Below are 14,453 nucleotides of genomic sequence, written 5' to 3'. Positions count from 1 at the left end.
GTGTCCTTTGTACATGCGCGTCAGTGTCACGCGACCGGGTGCGCGTTCTTCCCTGTCGGCGTGCGTTATGATTGCGGGGAAACCCCATAGCCCACTCACCGTACGTCCTCTCCGCGCACTGGGGAGACTGCTGTTTCGCGTGTGCCTCTGCTACGCCGGAAGGCGGGGCCGAGTCCGCGCAGTGGAGAGCGAAAAAGAAAAGAGAGGAAGAATCACCCCATGTCGTGCGTCACCGGAGAGCGCGCGCTTTCTGCAACGGGCGCAAATTGCGCGGGAAGACGCGCGATTCGCGTTGGCCCCGAACGAACGATAACCAGACGAATGAATACCGCGTAGCTGTACAGGAGCTCCGCTAAAAGAACTAGCTCTGCGCCGTGTGCTCGCAACAGCGGAGTTTGAAAGGCCTTTGTCGTTGTTATCGGTTGGCATATGCGTACGAAATGAGGTTTAAGGGTACCAGAACATCGTTCGCCTCGCTGGGACGACTTGTAGTTTCTTTAATGAGCTTCACGTTAGCTCGTCATCGTCTGCACTCACTCGCTCTTTCTTGAGTCGGCGTGGCCTGTTTCAACTGGAGCCGACCTCCCGCGGTTAAAAAAGTAGGCTTAGTTAACTGGGCTAGTGCTTGATGTGGCGTCTCATGATGGGAACAGCGCGCATGACGAGAAACAACAGGACATGTACATGTCTAGTCCGTGGCTTTCTGACTCTGCGTTTGTTAATGTGCCCTCTTGGGGGACGTGTAAAGACTGTTTCGTATGCTACGAGTGGCTCTACGACTGTCGCGCAGGTCGCAATGCGATCATCGTTGAGTGCCTTTCGAACTCGCACCGTCGCGACTGCACCGATACCTGCTTCCACACGACACGCTCTGCTTTTTTTTCGCTACGGTAGTCCCGTAATGCCAGCTCAGGTGTTCGCATCTCGCTGGATACGCCGTAACAGGTGAAATGTTTGGTGTTGCCGCGCGCTTGGTTGGCCGCTGAAGCAGCTCATTCAACGCTGGAAGCTCGAAGTGCATGTTGCGACAACACCCTGCGAAATAACCGTCGTTAGCACTCCGCCCTGTTCTGACGGCCCTCGATCGCTTCGCTTACGCGAGTCACTTGAGGTCGGCGCCGCTTCTATGGTTCATGCAGAAATGAACACACGACTTACGCAAAACTTCATCTTGGCAAACACGGTAAACTACACGATAAACTCTGCGGCGATGTGGTCTCCGCAAGCCGCATTTTGTGTTAATGCACTGAAAACAACGAGAGTGGGGAAAACGCTTTTCCCACGATTTCATGACGAACACATCCCGTTACATCGTACGCTACTCCTGTAAGTAAAAGCGCTCGACATTTCGCTTGTTTTTAACGTTCTTAAGGGAAGCGAAACTTCTGAACAAATTGTGAGACGTTAAATTATTTTTACTTCGTTCGCGCAGCGTATAAACCCATTGACCTTTCGATTGGCGCATTACGGCCGTAGTTGCAATCCAACGCAACGCAGAACGCACCTATTTCGTTGGTTACGCAACACCGCTACCAACTTGTTAGAACTCTGTCCCGGGGCGGCAGTGTAACCACAGAGACGATGTGTTAATCGCAAAGCGTCAGGAGCTGAGTTTTTTTTTTTTTTTTGCCAGAAATCTCATCATGTGAAGCAAGAGGTATATCCACGAGACGGTTCGCTTTGGAACCGGTTAACTTCTCCGTGGTTCGCCGCGTGCTATTGGTCGCTTCTCCGCGTGACGTCAGCCGGCCTGGGTCACCTGTCTTATTTTGTCTTTGGTCAGCCTCACTCGTCATTAAACAGCTTTCGATCGTAGTGATGAGTTGGGCCCACTTTTCGAAATCCGGTACTCTGAGATGGGTCACAACTCGGAGGCCAGCTGACGTCGTGACGTCTAATCGTGGCAGTCAAATTAACTGCAGGCAGAGAAGCTCTGAGAACGCGGAAAGCTTGAACCGATAGCTGACGACACGATGAATAAATGGCGAAAGCGTCCCCCTTGAAGCGAGGTGGTAACGGGTGCCATCTGGCTGTTGCAATTGTAACCTCTTTAAACTGGCCGCTGGACGTGCACTGATACTGATTGCAGCCCCTTGATAAATTTCTTAAGGTCTTTTAATAGTGATTGTAGTGTTCTAGAAAGGCTCAAGTTAGAATTAAGAATGCCTACGATAACACCGAGTGCTCGCAATTCATCGCTCAGGACACCGCTGTTCATGCCGCCTGCTTTCTGTAAACCTTTTTGTCACTGGGTGTGCATGCATCATTAATGATGGACGCTTTTTTCTTTTTTCTTTTCACTCGTCTCCGAGTACGGCCGTTTTAAAAAGTTCGCCATTGTTCGAGGCGTTCCTGCTGAGTGCACTGAAGTTGGTTGTAACGCTTGCGCGGTGGGAAAAAAAAAAAAGCCGTTCGCTCCGTCCTTCATTATGCCGTCATGCTGAATGCACGCACGCGGTGTAATTGACGCGTAAGAGTTCCATTCACTGCAACTCTGCCGGGGTTGCGCGCTTTTTTCTCGTTATTTCAGTTCACGCCGCCATATGCGCAGATGCGTCGCGATGTCTGGGTCGTACACTGTGTCCGGTCACGGATCGGGCGCCCCTGTTGTCCATAACGGCGCATCGATCATATCGGCGCGAAACTAGTTGCCGAGGGCTGTACTATTCGTCTGGAGTCAAGGCCTCCGAGATCGCGAGAATATGCTTGCACATTTTCCTGGGGCGCCGCGGTGATCTCGGAGGCCATGCTGGAGCATAAGCGTTTCTTACTATTACCTAGAGCAGGGGTTCTCAAACTTTTTTGCTTGGAGGAACCCCAAAAGCCTTCAATAAGTTCCAGGGAACCCCCACCCCCACCCCCCCCCCCCCCCCCCACCCCGCTTTCACTTACCAGCAATGTTGTCGAGTGCATTTTTGCAAAGAGAGAGTTGCAAAAGTTAAATGTTTATTGCACCGATTAATGCAAATACTAATGTGATGGGTGGTACTGCTTCCCTTTTGAGAGCAAGTCAATCAAAGCGTGGCTCAGCAGCACTCAGAGCCAGTCTCATATCAGCTGCCGGGTCAGGGCCAGTGAGGGTTCTCGCGGAACACAAGAAGACAGCCCGCGGAACCCCTGTGTTCCGCGGAACCCAGTTTGAGAACCCCTGACCTAGAGGGAAAGCTGCCGGCGCTGCACTTCAACTACCGTGGACGCTCAAAGCATCATGGGCCGGTGAGCTACTTGGTGCGGGACAGTCGGATTTTTTCGGGAACACAAGAGGGGCGTTATTGAGGTGTCCCATTCCGAAAGCGCTGTTCTCCGTTTGTGCGCGCATACGTGCTGCTTCAGAGAAGAGCCGTCAAATGGCGCGCGCCCCGGCGGCCCCGCGTGCGTGCAGACGACTTTTGCGCAAACGTAGTGCGCAAAAGCCGTAGTAGCGAAAACGCGACAGCACACGACGCCAATAAAAGGTTTCTCTTTTCCGAAATGCCATTAAAAAACTTCTTAAAGTGTTCAATCAAGAATTTTTCTTAAAGCATATTTCTTTTTAAAACTGCGCCTGTTAAGCACACGAAATATTAGTTTTTGTGGTGTGCAATACTTGGCCAATAGGAGAGCAAACCATCACGTATTTTGGGCGAACTTTGCATTTACATGCTTTTCTGCTCGTTTGTTGCAATCACTAGACAGGACATTGAATGTTAGGACATTCTTACCGAACAGCGTTTATTTTTGCATTATTTTGTGGCCAAAAGTTGTGGTTGTGCAGTGGGTAGCTCACCGGCCCATGATGCTTTGAGCGCCCATGGCGGCTGAAGTGGTCTTGAGGGGGCTCCACGCAAACTCCCATAGACAGGGCGCCAGCTTTCCCCCTAGGTAATAGTAAGATACTCTACGGTCTGGAGCTTCCGAGTACAATGGTCGTTTCGACTCGTCCACCACCAGACAAGGTGCCTTTGCGTGTCCGCCGTAAGGCATGCATGCATGCATCGCCATGCTGGCGATGCATGCATGGACGAACGTTAAGAACGTCCCCTTTAGCCTTTCAAAAGGGCTATATTTAGAACTTCTCTACCAAGTTGTTACTGTTTTGGAACGTCACCTTTCTTTGATTTTAAATTCCTGTACGTTTTAAGTGTCAGTGCATACAACTCCCGTAGTCGTTTCTTTACGTCGCTGCCCCGTTTTTCAGCCGTCAGTCCTCCGACCGTTCTTTTGCACACTTAATTAATTGTACAGCTGATGCATTCGCGTTCCTTCCGTTACCCCTAATCCTTGGGCGCCTGAGGGATGCTGATTATGCCGGCGTATACATCTAGATGGATACTTTTTTGCGTATTCCAATCGCCGATCCAGAGCAAGGCTCCTTGCAACCGGTGGAAGAGAAGAACATGTTTTAATGGGCGATCCTGGTGCAGATCTTGAGTACTGGCTTGACCGCAAAGGATGTCTTGCTCCTTCGCAGATTCCGAGAGCTGCTCAGGATCGCCGATTAGAATACGTTATTAGATTGTCGCAAAATGTGCTCAGTTGTCTCTTTAGACTTGCCGCATACTGTATGAATCGTCTTTGGCGTATTTGATTTTATAGCTTCGCGTTGCTGGACACCCTGAAACCCTGAACTTGCCTCCAGTAGTAGGGTATCGCCTCTTGAGTTATCTGCCTCCGTGGCCGAGTGGTTAAGCTCTCCTCTGCGTAGTCATTTCCTCCTCAAATCTCGCCCGCAGCTTTCAGTGGAGCAGCTTGTGTTTCGTGCTATAGTTCAGCGTCTCATATGGTGAAAAACTTAAAAAGAAAGGCCCTAGCAGCATTGAGGATGCTGCAAATAACGTTTATGCGCTTTTGGTCGGGGCCGTTTGATACTTCAGACACTTATTCTGCCGCAAGATTATATATTTTACGGTGGCCATCGCGCCTCGTATTGCATTTCACACGTGTTCATCTGTGTTTGGCTTTGTTCAGTGCGTCCTCGCATATGCAACGCAGGTCTTTCATATTTAGCATGCCTTCTTGCAATGAATTAGTTGTGTGCAGCGTTCGTCCGTGTTGCTATCTTCCGGATGTGAACGTGGATTTTGCGCTGCAGTTACCTCTGAACTGTAGATGACAGCTTCATAATTTCAAAGCGATCGAGCGGTGTTCGCAACCACTTATTTGCCACAATAATAAGAGCTCAGACGCGCGATTGACGGAACTTTGTTTTATATATTGGTGTCAACGAACGAACGAATAATAATAATAATAAAAAAACTTGTTAAACGGTCGTTGTGGTGTTGTGGGCAAAGCCGTATACGTTTACGCCAGTACGTATGTGCTCTGCTAGAAGCCTCTATTAATTGGCGCAATTACCCCATATAATTTGCCTGCGCTTGCTAAAATAATTTTTAATTGAGTTCCTGCACCAGTATAGTTTTGGTTTCAGCTCAGCAGCCGAACGATGGCGACATCACGAGTAGGATTGAGATCACGTGAGACACACAGAAACATCTATAATTGCTTCTTCGTCGTTTTAATTCGCTCCAACTGGGGCGCTAGACTGTCTCAGTAGCTAGAATAATAGCGAGTGAGGAAGAAGATATCATATTGTGGGTTTTGTAAGCCTCAAACCAACTTGAGACAGCACAGCCACCGTGCAAATTGCTGTAGCCGAAACCGAAACTAAATTGTTATTCAAATACAAATCACGCTTATTAATTAATGTTTTGCGCATCGTTCAACAACAACAAAAACGGCTAGTGGGGAAGAAATATTGTTTTTGCACCTTTGAAGGCGTTCATTTCACCGGAAAACATCAGGCTTTGGTGCTGACAAGCAGACAACCGGTAGAAAAGTCGGGTAAACTTGCTTCCGCACTTTGCCGAGATTCGCTTGGTTTTGGCGGTTGTTCCGAGACGTTCGGTCGAGTTTTCTCTCGTTCGGGTGGTCATGTCTGAAACGATACATATTGAAGTCGTGTATATCGGTAAGTCGGTCCTGTTTGTTTTCTCTTCTCTACTTTTCGGAAGGGTGGTGTTGCCGAGCCGTTTGGCGGGCTCGGCAGTACGAAAACGGCCATTTGTCAAGCGTTGGCCGGCTTTTCTCAGGTCTTCTTCGCCAACGATGGTCTCGCTTTCCGCCTTTGTCGGTCGTCTTCTGTATCGCTGTGTGCATTCGTAATCGAGGCCAACTTTCGGTGGTTATGCTAAGAGCGTGAGGCGAAGTGTGCTGTTCTCGCGAGCGGACTAGAAGGGGCGCCATCGAAGCAGACGTATCGCGCGCGTAGTTTCTACTGCTTTGAACTCCGAATGCAGAGTTAACCCTTGCGAGGAAGCGTTACGTGGCTCATATCGTGTCCTTGTGTTTTTTTTTGTCCAGGCTCTGGGGCCTCGTGCGGGGCGGCGGTACGGAGCGCGGGTGCGCGGCGGCCGGCGGGGTCTGATGCCCGCGCCAACGGAGGCATGGAGGGCCAAGCCCCGAGCCCCCTGGAAGCCCGCTTCGCCCCGGGGGCACCTGCCTGCCCGTTGCAGCAGCACTACGCGCGCCTACTCCAGCATGGAGGTGCCGGAGCTGCGGCCGCACCCCCGGTGTCAGCGGCCGCTGCGGCTGCCGCGGCCGGAGGGGCCACTGCGGCTCGTGAGTATCGTTACCTACTCCTCCGCTCTCTCACTTTCCATTTCTGAAGCGAAAACTTCACTACGGGACCTCGGGCTTTCTTCGCGGCGCTTGCGGTTCTCACCTTCAAGCAGTTTAGAGTTCGAACCACAGTAGAGCCACGGTGTGTTGCTATGGTGCTACACTAAGGTGGCCCCATAAGGTCATAGGTCAAGGTCAGGCCAAGGTCATGTCAAGGTCGAACAAAAAATTGCTGATGGTGTAGCTCCGGTTAAACCGTGTGTGTATCCAAGAGCAAAGAATAAATGGGTCTCCCCTAAGCCTAACTATGGGTCTCGTCATTGCTTTAACCACAAGCAGCTCTCTTAGCATAGCCTTGGAAATGAAGCTTTCGCTTACACACGTGGTTTAGGTAAAGATAAACCATCAGGAATTTTTTTTTTCACACCGCACCTTTCCTTTCCTCATAACCTCCTCCCCTTTTCTTTCACTGGACCCTGCTTTGCCTACGAGTTTCTGAGGCTGCTTGTAAAACGGCTACACATTCTTGCACCGCTCTTACTTTACATGGTACGAAGAAGAAAACACACACATGGCTGTTTTACTTGTTTTTAATGCAGTAGTATTGAAAGCCTCATCAGGTACAAAAATGCATTGTTGGTCATAAAGTTCACCCTTTGGCTGGGGAGAAGTGATGTCACCAGATTGGGGGGTGGTGTCCAGTAAAGGCATCAGCAGCTCCTAAAGCTAACACATTGCCAACACTTAAAGTAATTGTCACTATGAATATTTGTATTTTTCCTTTTCTGCTGTCCTGTTCCTCGTAAAGTTTCGAACAGTGCCACAATTTTCAGCGGAAATCAGAAACCGGATAGCTTCAACCCAAGCCCTGCTCAGCCTAGGACGTTTCGAATGTGTTCAGAACTTCAGGTGTTGAGTGCACCCGTGACTGTGTGATTGACATGTGGCGGTTGGGCTTTTGCGTGTGCTACAGTTTTCACCGCGGAGTGTTATGCTATTAGTGTTGCGGTACAGAAAATAACAAATGAAAACATCAAAAACAGCATCATTTATACAGATTCACTGAGCGTCCTTACAGCTTTATAAACTCCAAAAATGCCACGGAGCCACTGATTGGAAGCATCATACACAATATAGTAAAGGTCACAACACAAAAACATGTTATGAAATTCTGCTGAGTTCCCAGTCACGTTGGCATTAGGGACAATGAGAGAGCCGACATGTGTGCTGCAGAAACCGGAACCATGGAAATAAAAAATGTGAATTTGCCTCCTAGGGATTACATGAAGTTAGTGCATAGCAGACTAAGAGCCAAGTGGCAAGCTTCTTGGGAAAATGAAGGACACAACAAACTGCATACCATAAAGCCCATTTTAAAAGAATGGAAATCATGCCGCCATAAAGAGCGTTTTATCGAAGTAATTTTATGTCGTTTACGCATAGGTCACACACACATCACCCATAACTTCTTATTAACAAATAAAGACAAACCTCTGTGTGAAATGTGTGGTGAGGAGCTCACAGTAAATCACATTTTAATTTCTTGTTCGTGTCTCGAAGAACTTAGAAAAAATTTTTTTACGGTATTTTACAATGAACACATTCCATTTCATCCCGCATTGCTTTTAGGCGAGCAGACACTTGTCGAGTTTTCACTTGTTTGTAAGTTTCTAAAGAAAGCCACTGTTTTAAATCTATTATAATGTAACCTCTGCACACTTGACATATCATCATCTAACCTTGTGTTTGGCGCATGATAGCCATAGTTGCTTATGCGCCATAAAACTCCATATAACTAACTATAACTAACTGTTTTTGCGTGCAGTGTTCCCTTACCTGAGCGCACTGAGTGGCAGCAACCCGTCGGGGCCGGCCGGAAGTCCTCTGGGTCCTCTGGGCAGCTTCCGGGCTCCACACACTTCACCCAACATGGCCGCCATGCGGCAGTTTTGGCCCCCGACGCCCCCACCTGACAGTGAGTGTGTGCTCTGCTGATTGGCGTCAGCACAGGTTCCTTGTGACTGTTCTGTTTGAACTTTCTACTAATAAAACAAGATAAACCTACCAGTGAAAAATACGGAGATGAACTCACAATAACTGGCATCTTAATCTCGTGCAGAGAACTTGAAACACTCAGAAACCAGTTTTTTACCCCGTTTTACAACCAACACATCCCTTTTCATCCGTCATTGATTTTAGGTGAAGAAGCTCTTATTGATAAGTCAAGTGTTTTTAACTTTTTAAAAGAAGCCAATGTACTTGAAAAACTCTGAATTCCTACCCTGTGCTTTACAATTTATTGACACACCTCATCCACCTTCTCCTTCGTGAGAATACGGCTGAGGTCACTATTCCATCGGTTGGGGACCTCGAGTTCCTTGCACAGCCAAGGATGGCTGCCGAGGTTGCCGACCCTCTTTAAAGCTTTTAACATAAGTCACTTCTAAAATTTTGTCTTACATTTTTACTAGGTTGCATGAATTATCTTTTTAGGCCCTTTACACCGCCGTTCGTTTAGACTTTTGAATAACATGTAAATAGAGCAGTTTTCATACCCTGAGTTTGGCGCATGATAGCCTCAGTCGCTTATGCGCCATTAAACTCAACTCAACTCAACTGTTCTGTTTGAGAGCGCTGAGCACTGCCTTCAGACACCTCCTTTATGGCCAGTGTGGTTTCCCCGATTGTCAGTATTAAAGAAGTCTAGACATCAAATTTTTTGCTGCGCTTTTTTCTTATTGTAGTCAGATACAATGATAGGTGTAACGTTAAGAGATCGGAAGCAGGCGGAGTGGGTGGGGGAACCAATGCGGGTTAATGACATCCTAGTGGAAATCAAGAGGAAGAAATGGGCTTGGGCAGGGCATGTACACATGCCTCTTACACATGCCTGACTTCTCTCACCTTTTTTCCGAATCAGTAGTGTTTAAGCATATCTGGACAAGCGATTTTTGTACACAATATATTCCGGTCAAAGATCTGAGAACTCGTGATCGTTTTCTCGTCCCTAGAGTCCGAACTCGATACGGCCAGCGTCTGCGAAAACATTATGTTCCTTCTGTGCTCAACCGGTTACCTAAAGAAATGTTTTCTGCTAACTCCAAAAAAAATAGTGAAAGCTTTTCTTCAGAAACTTCGTTGTTAGTTCCAGCATTCTGTTATGATTCTGTGATTTTGCGTGTTCTTTATTTTTCCGTTTGTTGCATTTTTTACTCCGCTCTTTGAATTTATTTTACTTTTCTTATCCCCCACTTTTTCTTTCTGTTTTTTGGCACTTTGTGTGTTCGGTGCATGAGTTCTGTTCCGTGTGCTGCTGGGCGCTGCCACTCAAGCCTTCTAAGGCTTTGGCAGGCCCGCATTTGTATTGGAACGAATAAATAAAAATATTATTATTATTGTTATTATTATTATGTAATGCAAAGGCAAGATAACCGCTGGTCCTTAAGGGTAACGGAGTGGATTCCAAGAGAATGCAAGCGTAGCAGGGGGCGGCAGAAAGTTAGGTTGGCGGATGAGATTAAGAAGTTTGCGGGGATACAGTGGCCGCAACTCGCAAAGGACAGGGTTGATTGCAGAGACAAGGGAGAGGCCTTTGCCCTGCAGTGGGCGTAGTCAGGCTGATGATGATGATGATAACTTAAGTCTGCAATGAAGCTCCGCCCACATTCAGAACCGCAGCACGCAATTTGTCCATGACAAAAAAGTAGTCCGTTGTTAAAACTTGTCTCCTAAACAAGAAGCTAATCACAAGAAAAAATGTTATAAGCTCTAGAATCTTGATACCTGGCTTGTTTTAATAAAGCTAAAGATTAAAAAGCTGACTTCATTTACTGTTTTGACTGGATAGCGGAGTAACACAGTACGTTGTAGACTGGGGCCCAGTGTTAACAGCTGCTGTTTTTTTCTAAGTTGTATTCTGCTATATTAATGGTGCTTAAGACATCAGTATACTTGGACTGGCACTTGGCATTAGCTTGGAAGTGCTAAATCTTTTATTATTGAATTTTTTTCTCCCCTTCAGTTTTGGCTTCGATTTCAGCACTGCAGCAGTGGATGTTGAAGTTTCGTACAGGTCATGCCAGGCGTAAGAAAGCACCAATTTAATAGCTGCTTTGTAGTTTGAATTTACTACATGACCTAGGCCAGCTTCTCTCATGGGCTGGAATGATAACGAATGAAGAAGCAGCAATTGTGTTAGTTCTTTGTGTGTCGCGTGACCTATACTGAACGTTGACATCGTAGCCATGTTGACTGAGACTGTATAAGAACAAAAAATTCTGTAACAAATTAATTACTGATCGCAGGTGAATGCAATGCGGTGATCCGTGTGCACTAATGCCTTGTGTGTAATTTCAAATAATAATAATAACAAAAAAGCATGCAGCCAAAATTAGACCCTGCACCTCCACCAATGTCTATACTTCTTTGACTGCAGTCGCGGTGGCTCAGTGGTTATGGTGCTCGGCTGCTGACCCGAAAGACGCGGGTTCGATCCTGGCCGCGGCGGTTGAATTTCTTTGGAGGAGAAATTCGAGGCCCGTGTACTGTGCGATGTTAGTGCACGTTAAAGAACCCCAGGTGGTCGAAATTTCCAGAGCCCTCCACTACGGCGTCTCTCATAGCCTTAGTCGCTTTGGGACCATAAACCATAAACCATAACTGCAGTCAGTCCTCGATGATTCAAACTCTGAAAGTGCGAAAAATGTGTTCGAATTGATAGCAGCCTTTTTGTTATGCTTCATGTTGATGGGACTGAAAGGGCAGTTCAAATGAACCTCCCGTTTGAATTAAGCAAGCGTGAATTAAACAAGTCCGCTGTAGTGATAATCGTGGTAGCAGTTCAGTGTTTACCCGCAGGGGCACCTTGAGTCTCAAGGTGATGGTGCTTGGCACCACCATGGACCTTTAGCTCCCATACCGAAGCTGCCATCCGAACTGTGGTGATAGGTTTCAAGGTGAAAAGTAGAAACCATGAACGGTGGTGGTCAGGGCCATGGTCGAGCTCCGGCCGACGAGCTCCCCCGTCTGTTTACCAGGCAGGGGGCTCCGGGACCTTCCTGTGAACAAGACGGTGAAGTTCAGGCGACATTTAGAAACCTCCAGCATATCCAAAATCGCATCAGTACTTCTTTCTCCAAAAAACCTGATTGGCCCCTGAAAAGGAACTGCGCCACCAGAACTTGACACGACTCTGACCACTTTTTCTCGCTTTCTGATCATCCATTCTCTTGTAGATGATGACCCAGTTGCTGCAATGTCTGTTTTTCTTATTGCTAGGACCCTGGGTAAAGTGATGGGCAAAAACTTCAAAGCAAAAAAAACTCTCATACGGTGACCTTCTTCTTGAAGTATCACAGAAAGATCACTCGGACACTCTACTCAAGCAAAAACAGTTCGCCCACCTCGTGGTATCCGTCTCCTCCCTCCGCAGTCTAAACACAGTACAAGGTGTTATATCTGACCTCCTTGAGGGCTTCCGAGATCAAGGTGTCATTGCCCTTCGCCGTGGTGGTGGTGTAGATTTGTAACAAGGGAGTGATTATTACAAATCTACTTCACCTTGGGGGATTCCCTTAAACATTTCACCATTTTGTAGTTTTGTATTGTACGTCATGCATTGGGCATTGCAGAGTTAAGAGCTTGCTGGGTAACCTCTTGAAACTCTCTCTGTGCAGGTTACGGCCGCTACGGGGGAAGTTACTACTCGCTGTTCCCACCGCTGGGCTCACCCCCGGACCCCTTTGGGCCCCCTGGAAGCCTGTTTCCCCGCCTGGCGCACACGGCGTCCCACTACCCGTCAATCCTGGACCGAGGTGAGCGCCAAAGTCGGAAGATGGAGGGTTTGTGGTTTTGCATGGATGAGGCGAAGCTGAAATGGTGCTCGGACTGGACTCAGGACATGGCTCAGAGTGCCTTCCCTTTTTTTAACAACCCGCATCACCCTTCTTTCCGTATCCACAGCCACCTTCTCGTTTGCACTTGCACTTTGTGCGCTTTGCCCCAGAGTCATTAAAGGGACACTGAGGAGAGCACTATTAATATTTTTTTTTATAGCAAAATCCGATAGTTCGGCATGTCATGGCTTTGTTGCCACTTGGCCGGCAGCGAAAGATGCATTTATTTCTAAGAAATTTGGATTCGAAGTTGAAAAAGTTTTTCCCGCCGCTCTGATTCAAACTTGGGATTCTCTTATGACGACACAGGACTAAGTGACGTGAAACATGACGTGCGCATGACGTAACGCAGACTTTGCGATTTCTGGCGGCCAGCAGTGCGGCCTAGTAGCAGCCGAAAAGAAAGCTACCGCCGGCCGCACGTTGAAGGCATCTATCGGCTATTGCGGCCGTCGCTACAGTCGCTTCGATTACGTTTGCACTGGCGTTTTGCCAGCGTTACGATGGACCTCGTTCTCGAAGTCAACGAAGTTCTCGCAAATAGACACCTTTAGCATACCGTGTACCTTGTTACCGCTAGCGGAATACCGGGAGCCCGCCTACCGCCGGAAAACAGGCGCTGATTGGTCCCGATGCTGCAGGCGCGCGCGTAGCTGCCGGGTATGTGGCGCCATCTGGTGACATCAAGGAGATTTGCGCATGCATTGGCTGCGCCTCAGGGATTTGTGGTTTCTCGGTTCCTGGTGTTGCTAGAACCATTCGTTCTAGCAACACTGCTTTGTCCTATGACCTCACCACGCTTGTACTTGCGAGTTTGGCCTGTGGCGGCGATACCTGTATTTTGGTTCTTGCTCTTTTCCACGTTACAAGAGCTTTGTTGTCAGTATGAGTGGCGTTTTTGTAATCAGGAGCTGGTATTCTGTCGATGCAAGCCAACTTCAATTTCTCCTCAGTGTCCCTTTAAGAAGCTGGCTTCTCCTAGCGGCTCCTATGTCTGGTGGCGAAGGTCACTTCATTTACCTTGAAAAGCTTAAAAAAACAAATTCACATTATACCTTCATACCTTAGTTTCGAATATAATGCGAGGTGCATTCGAAAAACTATTTGATGTCTTCCCGCGGAATTTCGCGGATTCTTTGTTCTCTTTTTGCGGAATTAAACATTTTCTGCTGCAGAAAGTTAAGGGCATTAGTCGTGGTCGGCCGCTACAAGGTAGTTGATAGCTTGACCCCATTGGTTGGACAGCCTCCTTTGAGGGTTATTTGCTGCGGCGCTCCCGAGTTGTGTGGCTAAAGTATATCGTAATATTGCTGAGTGAAGTGTGATTACGTGCACCTGAACAAGTAGGCCACGGATTAGACGTTCTTGAGCGTGGGCAGTCTGTGATCTTGGGGTCAAGGTGGTGTCAGAATGGGCGCATTAAAGGGGAGTGGCCGTCGAGCCGGTACTACTGTGAGTCCGTTGACAAAAAGGAATGTTTCACCTGTGTTTTTCACGTATATTGCTAGCTAGCCTGATGCAGCTGGGGTCTCCTATCCCATCCAAGTGTATCCCATCAATGCATTTTTTGTAGTTTTTATGGTTCTAAAGAAGTTTTTTAGCTTAAAGGCCCTTCCCACCTCCAGATTTTCCCAAGTTTGCACTCTATTGACGGCAATCGCACTTTGTCAGTACATTTCGGTGCTTTAGTATGTGTGCTTGATTGTTGCACTGTCACCACCTTGCACAATGTGGCACTGTCGTATTGGATTTCCTGCAGACATTTGTAACCCTTCGTGGTCCAAAACTTTTACCCGCTTTGCAGCCACTCTGGTCCAAAACTATTTTGCCAGTTTTGGTAACCGTGAAAGAAAGCAGAGCTGGGGCCAAATCCATGAAAGAGTTCGCTTTGGAACGCGTTCGCTTTGCCGTGACGTCAGTTTGACGTTGACATCGGCGGGAGAAGGGAGGGAGGACAAGAGG

At 47.8% G+C, this 14,453-nt stretch overlaps 1 protein-coding gene across 5 annotated transcripts in view; it reads left to right on the top strand.

The window, feature by feature from the left end:
- Positions 1 to 14,453, top strand: part of wge (BAH domain and coiled-coil containing protein winged eye) — a 227,804-nt gene that overhangs the window by 151,576 nt on the left and 61,775 nt on the right. For 2 of the 5 annotated variants that reach the window (XM_089541070.1, XM_089541067.1), the window contains exons 1-4: positions 5,831 to 5,947; positions 6,340 to 6,597; positions 8,423 to 8,572; positions 12,273 to 12,410. In XM_089541070.1, coding sequence (XP_089397196.1) covers positions 5,911 to 5,947; positions 6,340 to 6,597; positions 8,423 to 8,572; positions 12,273 to 12,410 — 583 coding nt within the window. In that variant the 5' untranslated portion in view covers positions 5,831 to 5,910. Of the gene's footprint in view, positions 1 to 5,830; positions 5,948 to 6,339; positions 6,598 to 8,422; positions 8,573 to 12,272; positions 12,411 to 14,453 lie in introns of those variants that run through there. The other 3 variants (XM_089541068.1, XM_089541069.1, XM_089541071.1) reach the window with 2 other exon arrangements.

Source organism: Amblyomma mixtum, chromosome 4 (assembly GCF_055824585.1).
Source record: "Amblyomma mixtum isolate Tamu chromosome 4, ASM5582458v1, whole genome shotgun sequence".
Classification (NCBI taxonomy): domain Eukaryota; kingdom Metazoa; phylum Arthropoda; class Arachnida; order Ixodida; family Ixodidae; genus Amblyomma; species Amblyomma mixtum.
This window is presented reverse-complemented; position numbering and strand designations above follow the sequence as displayed.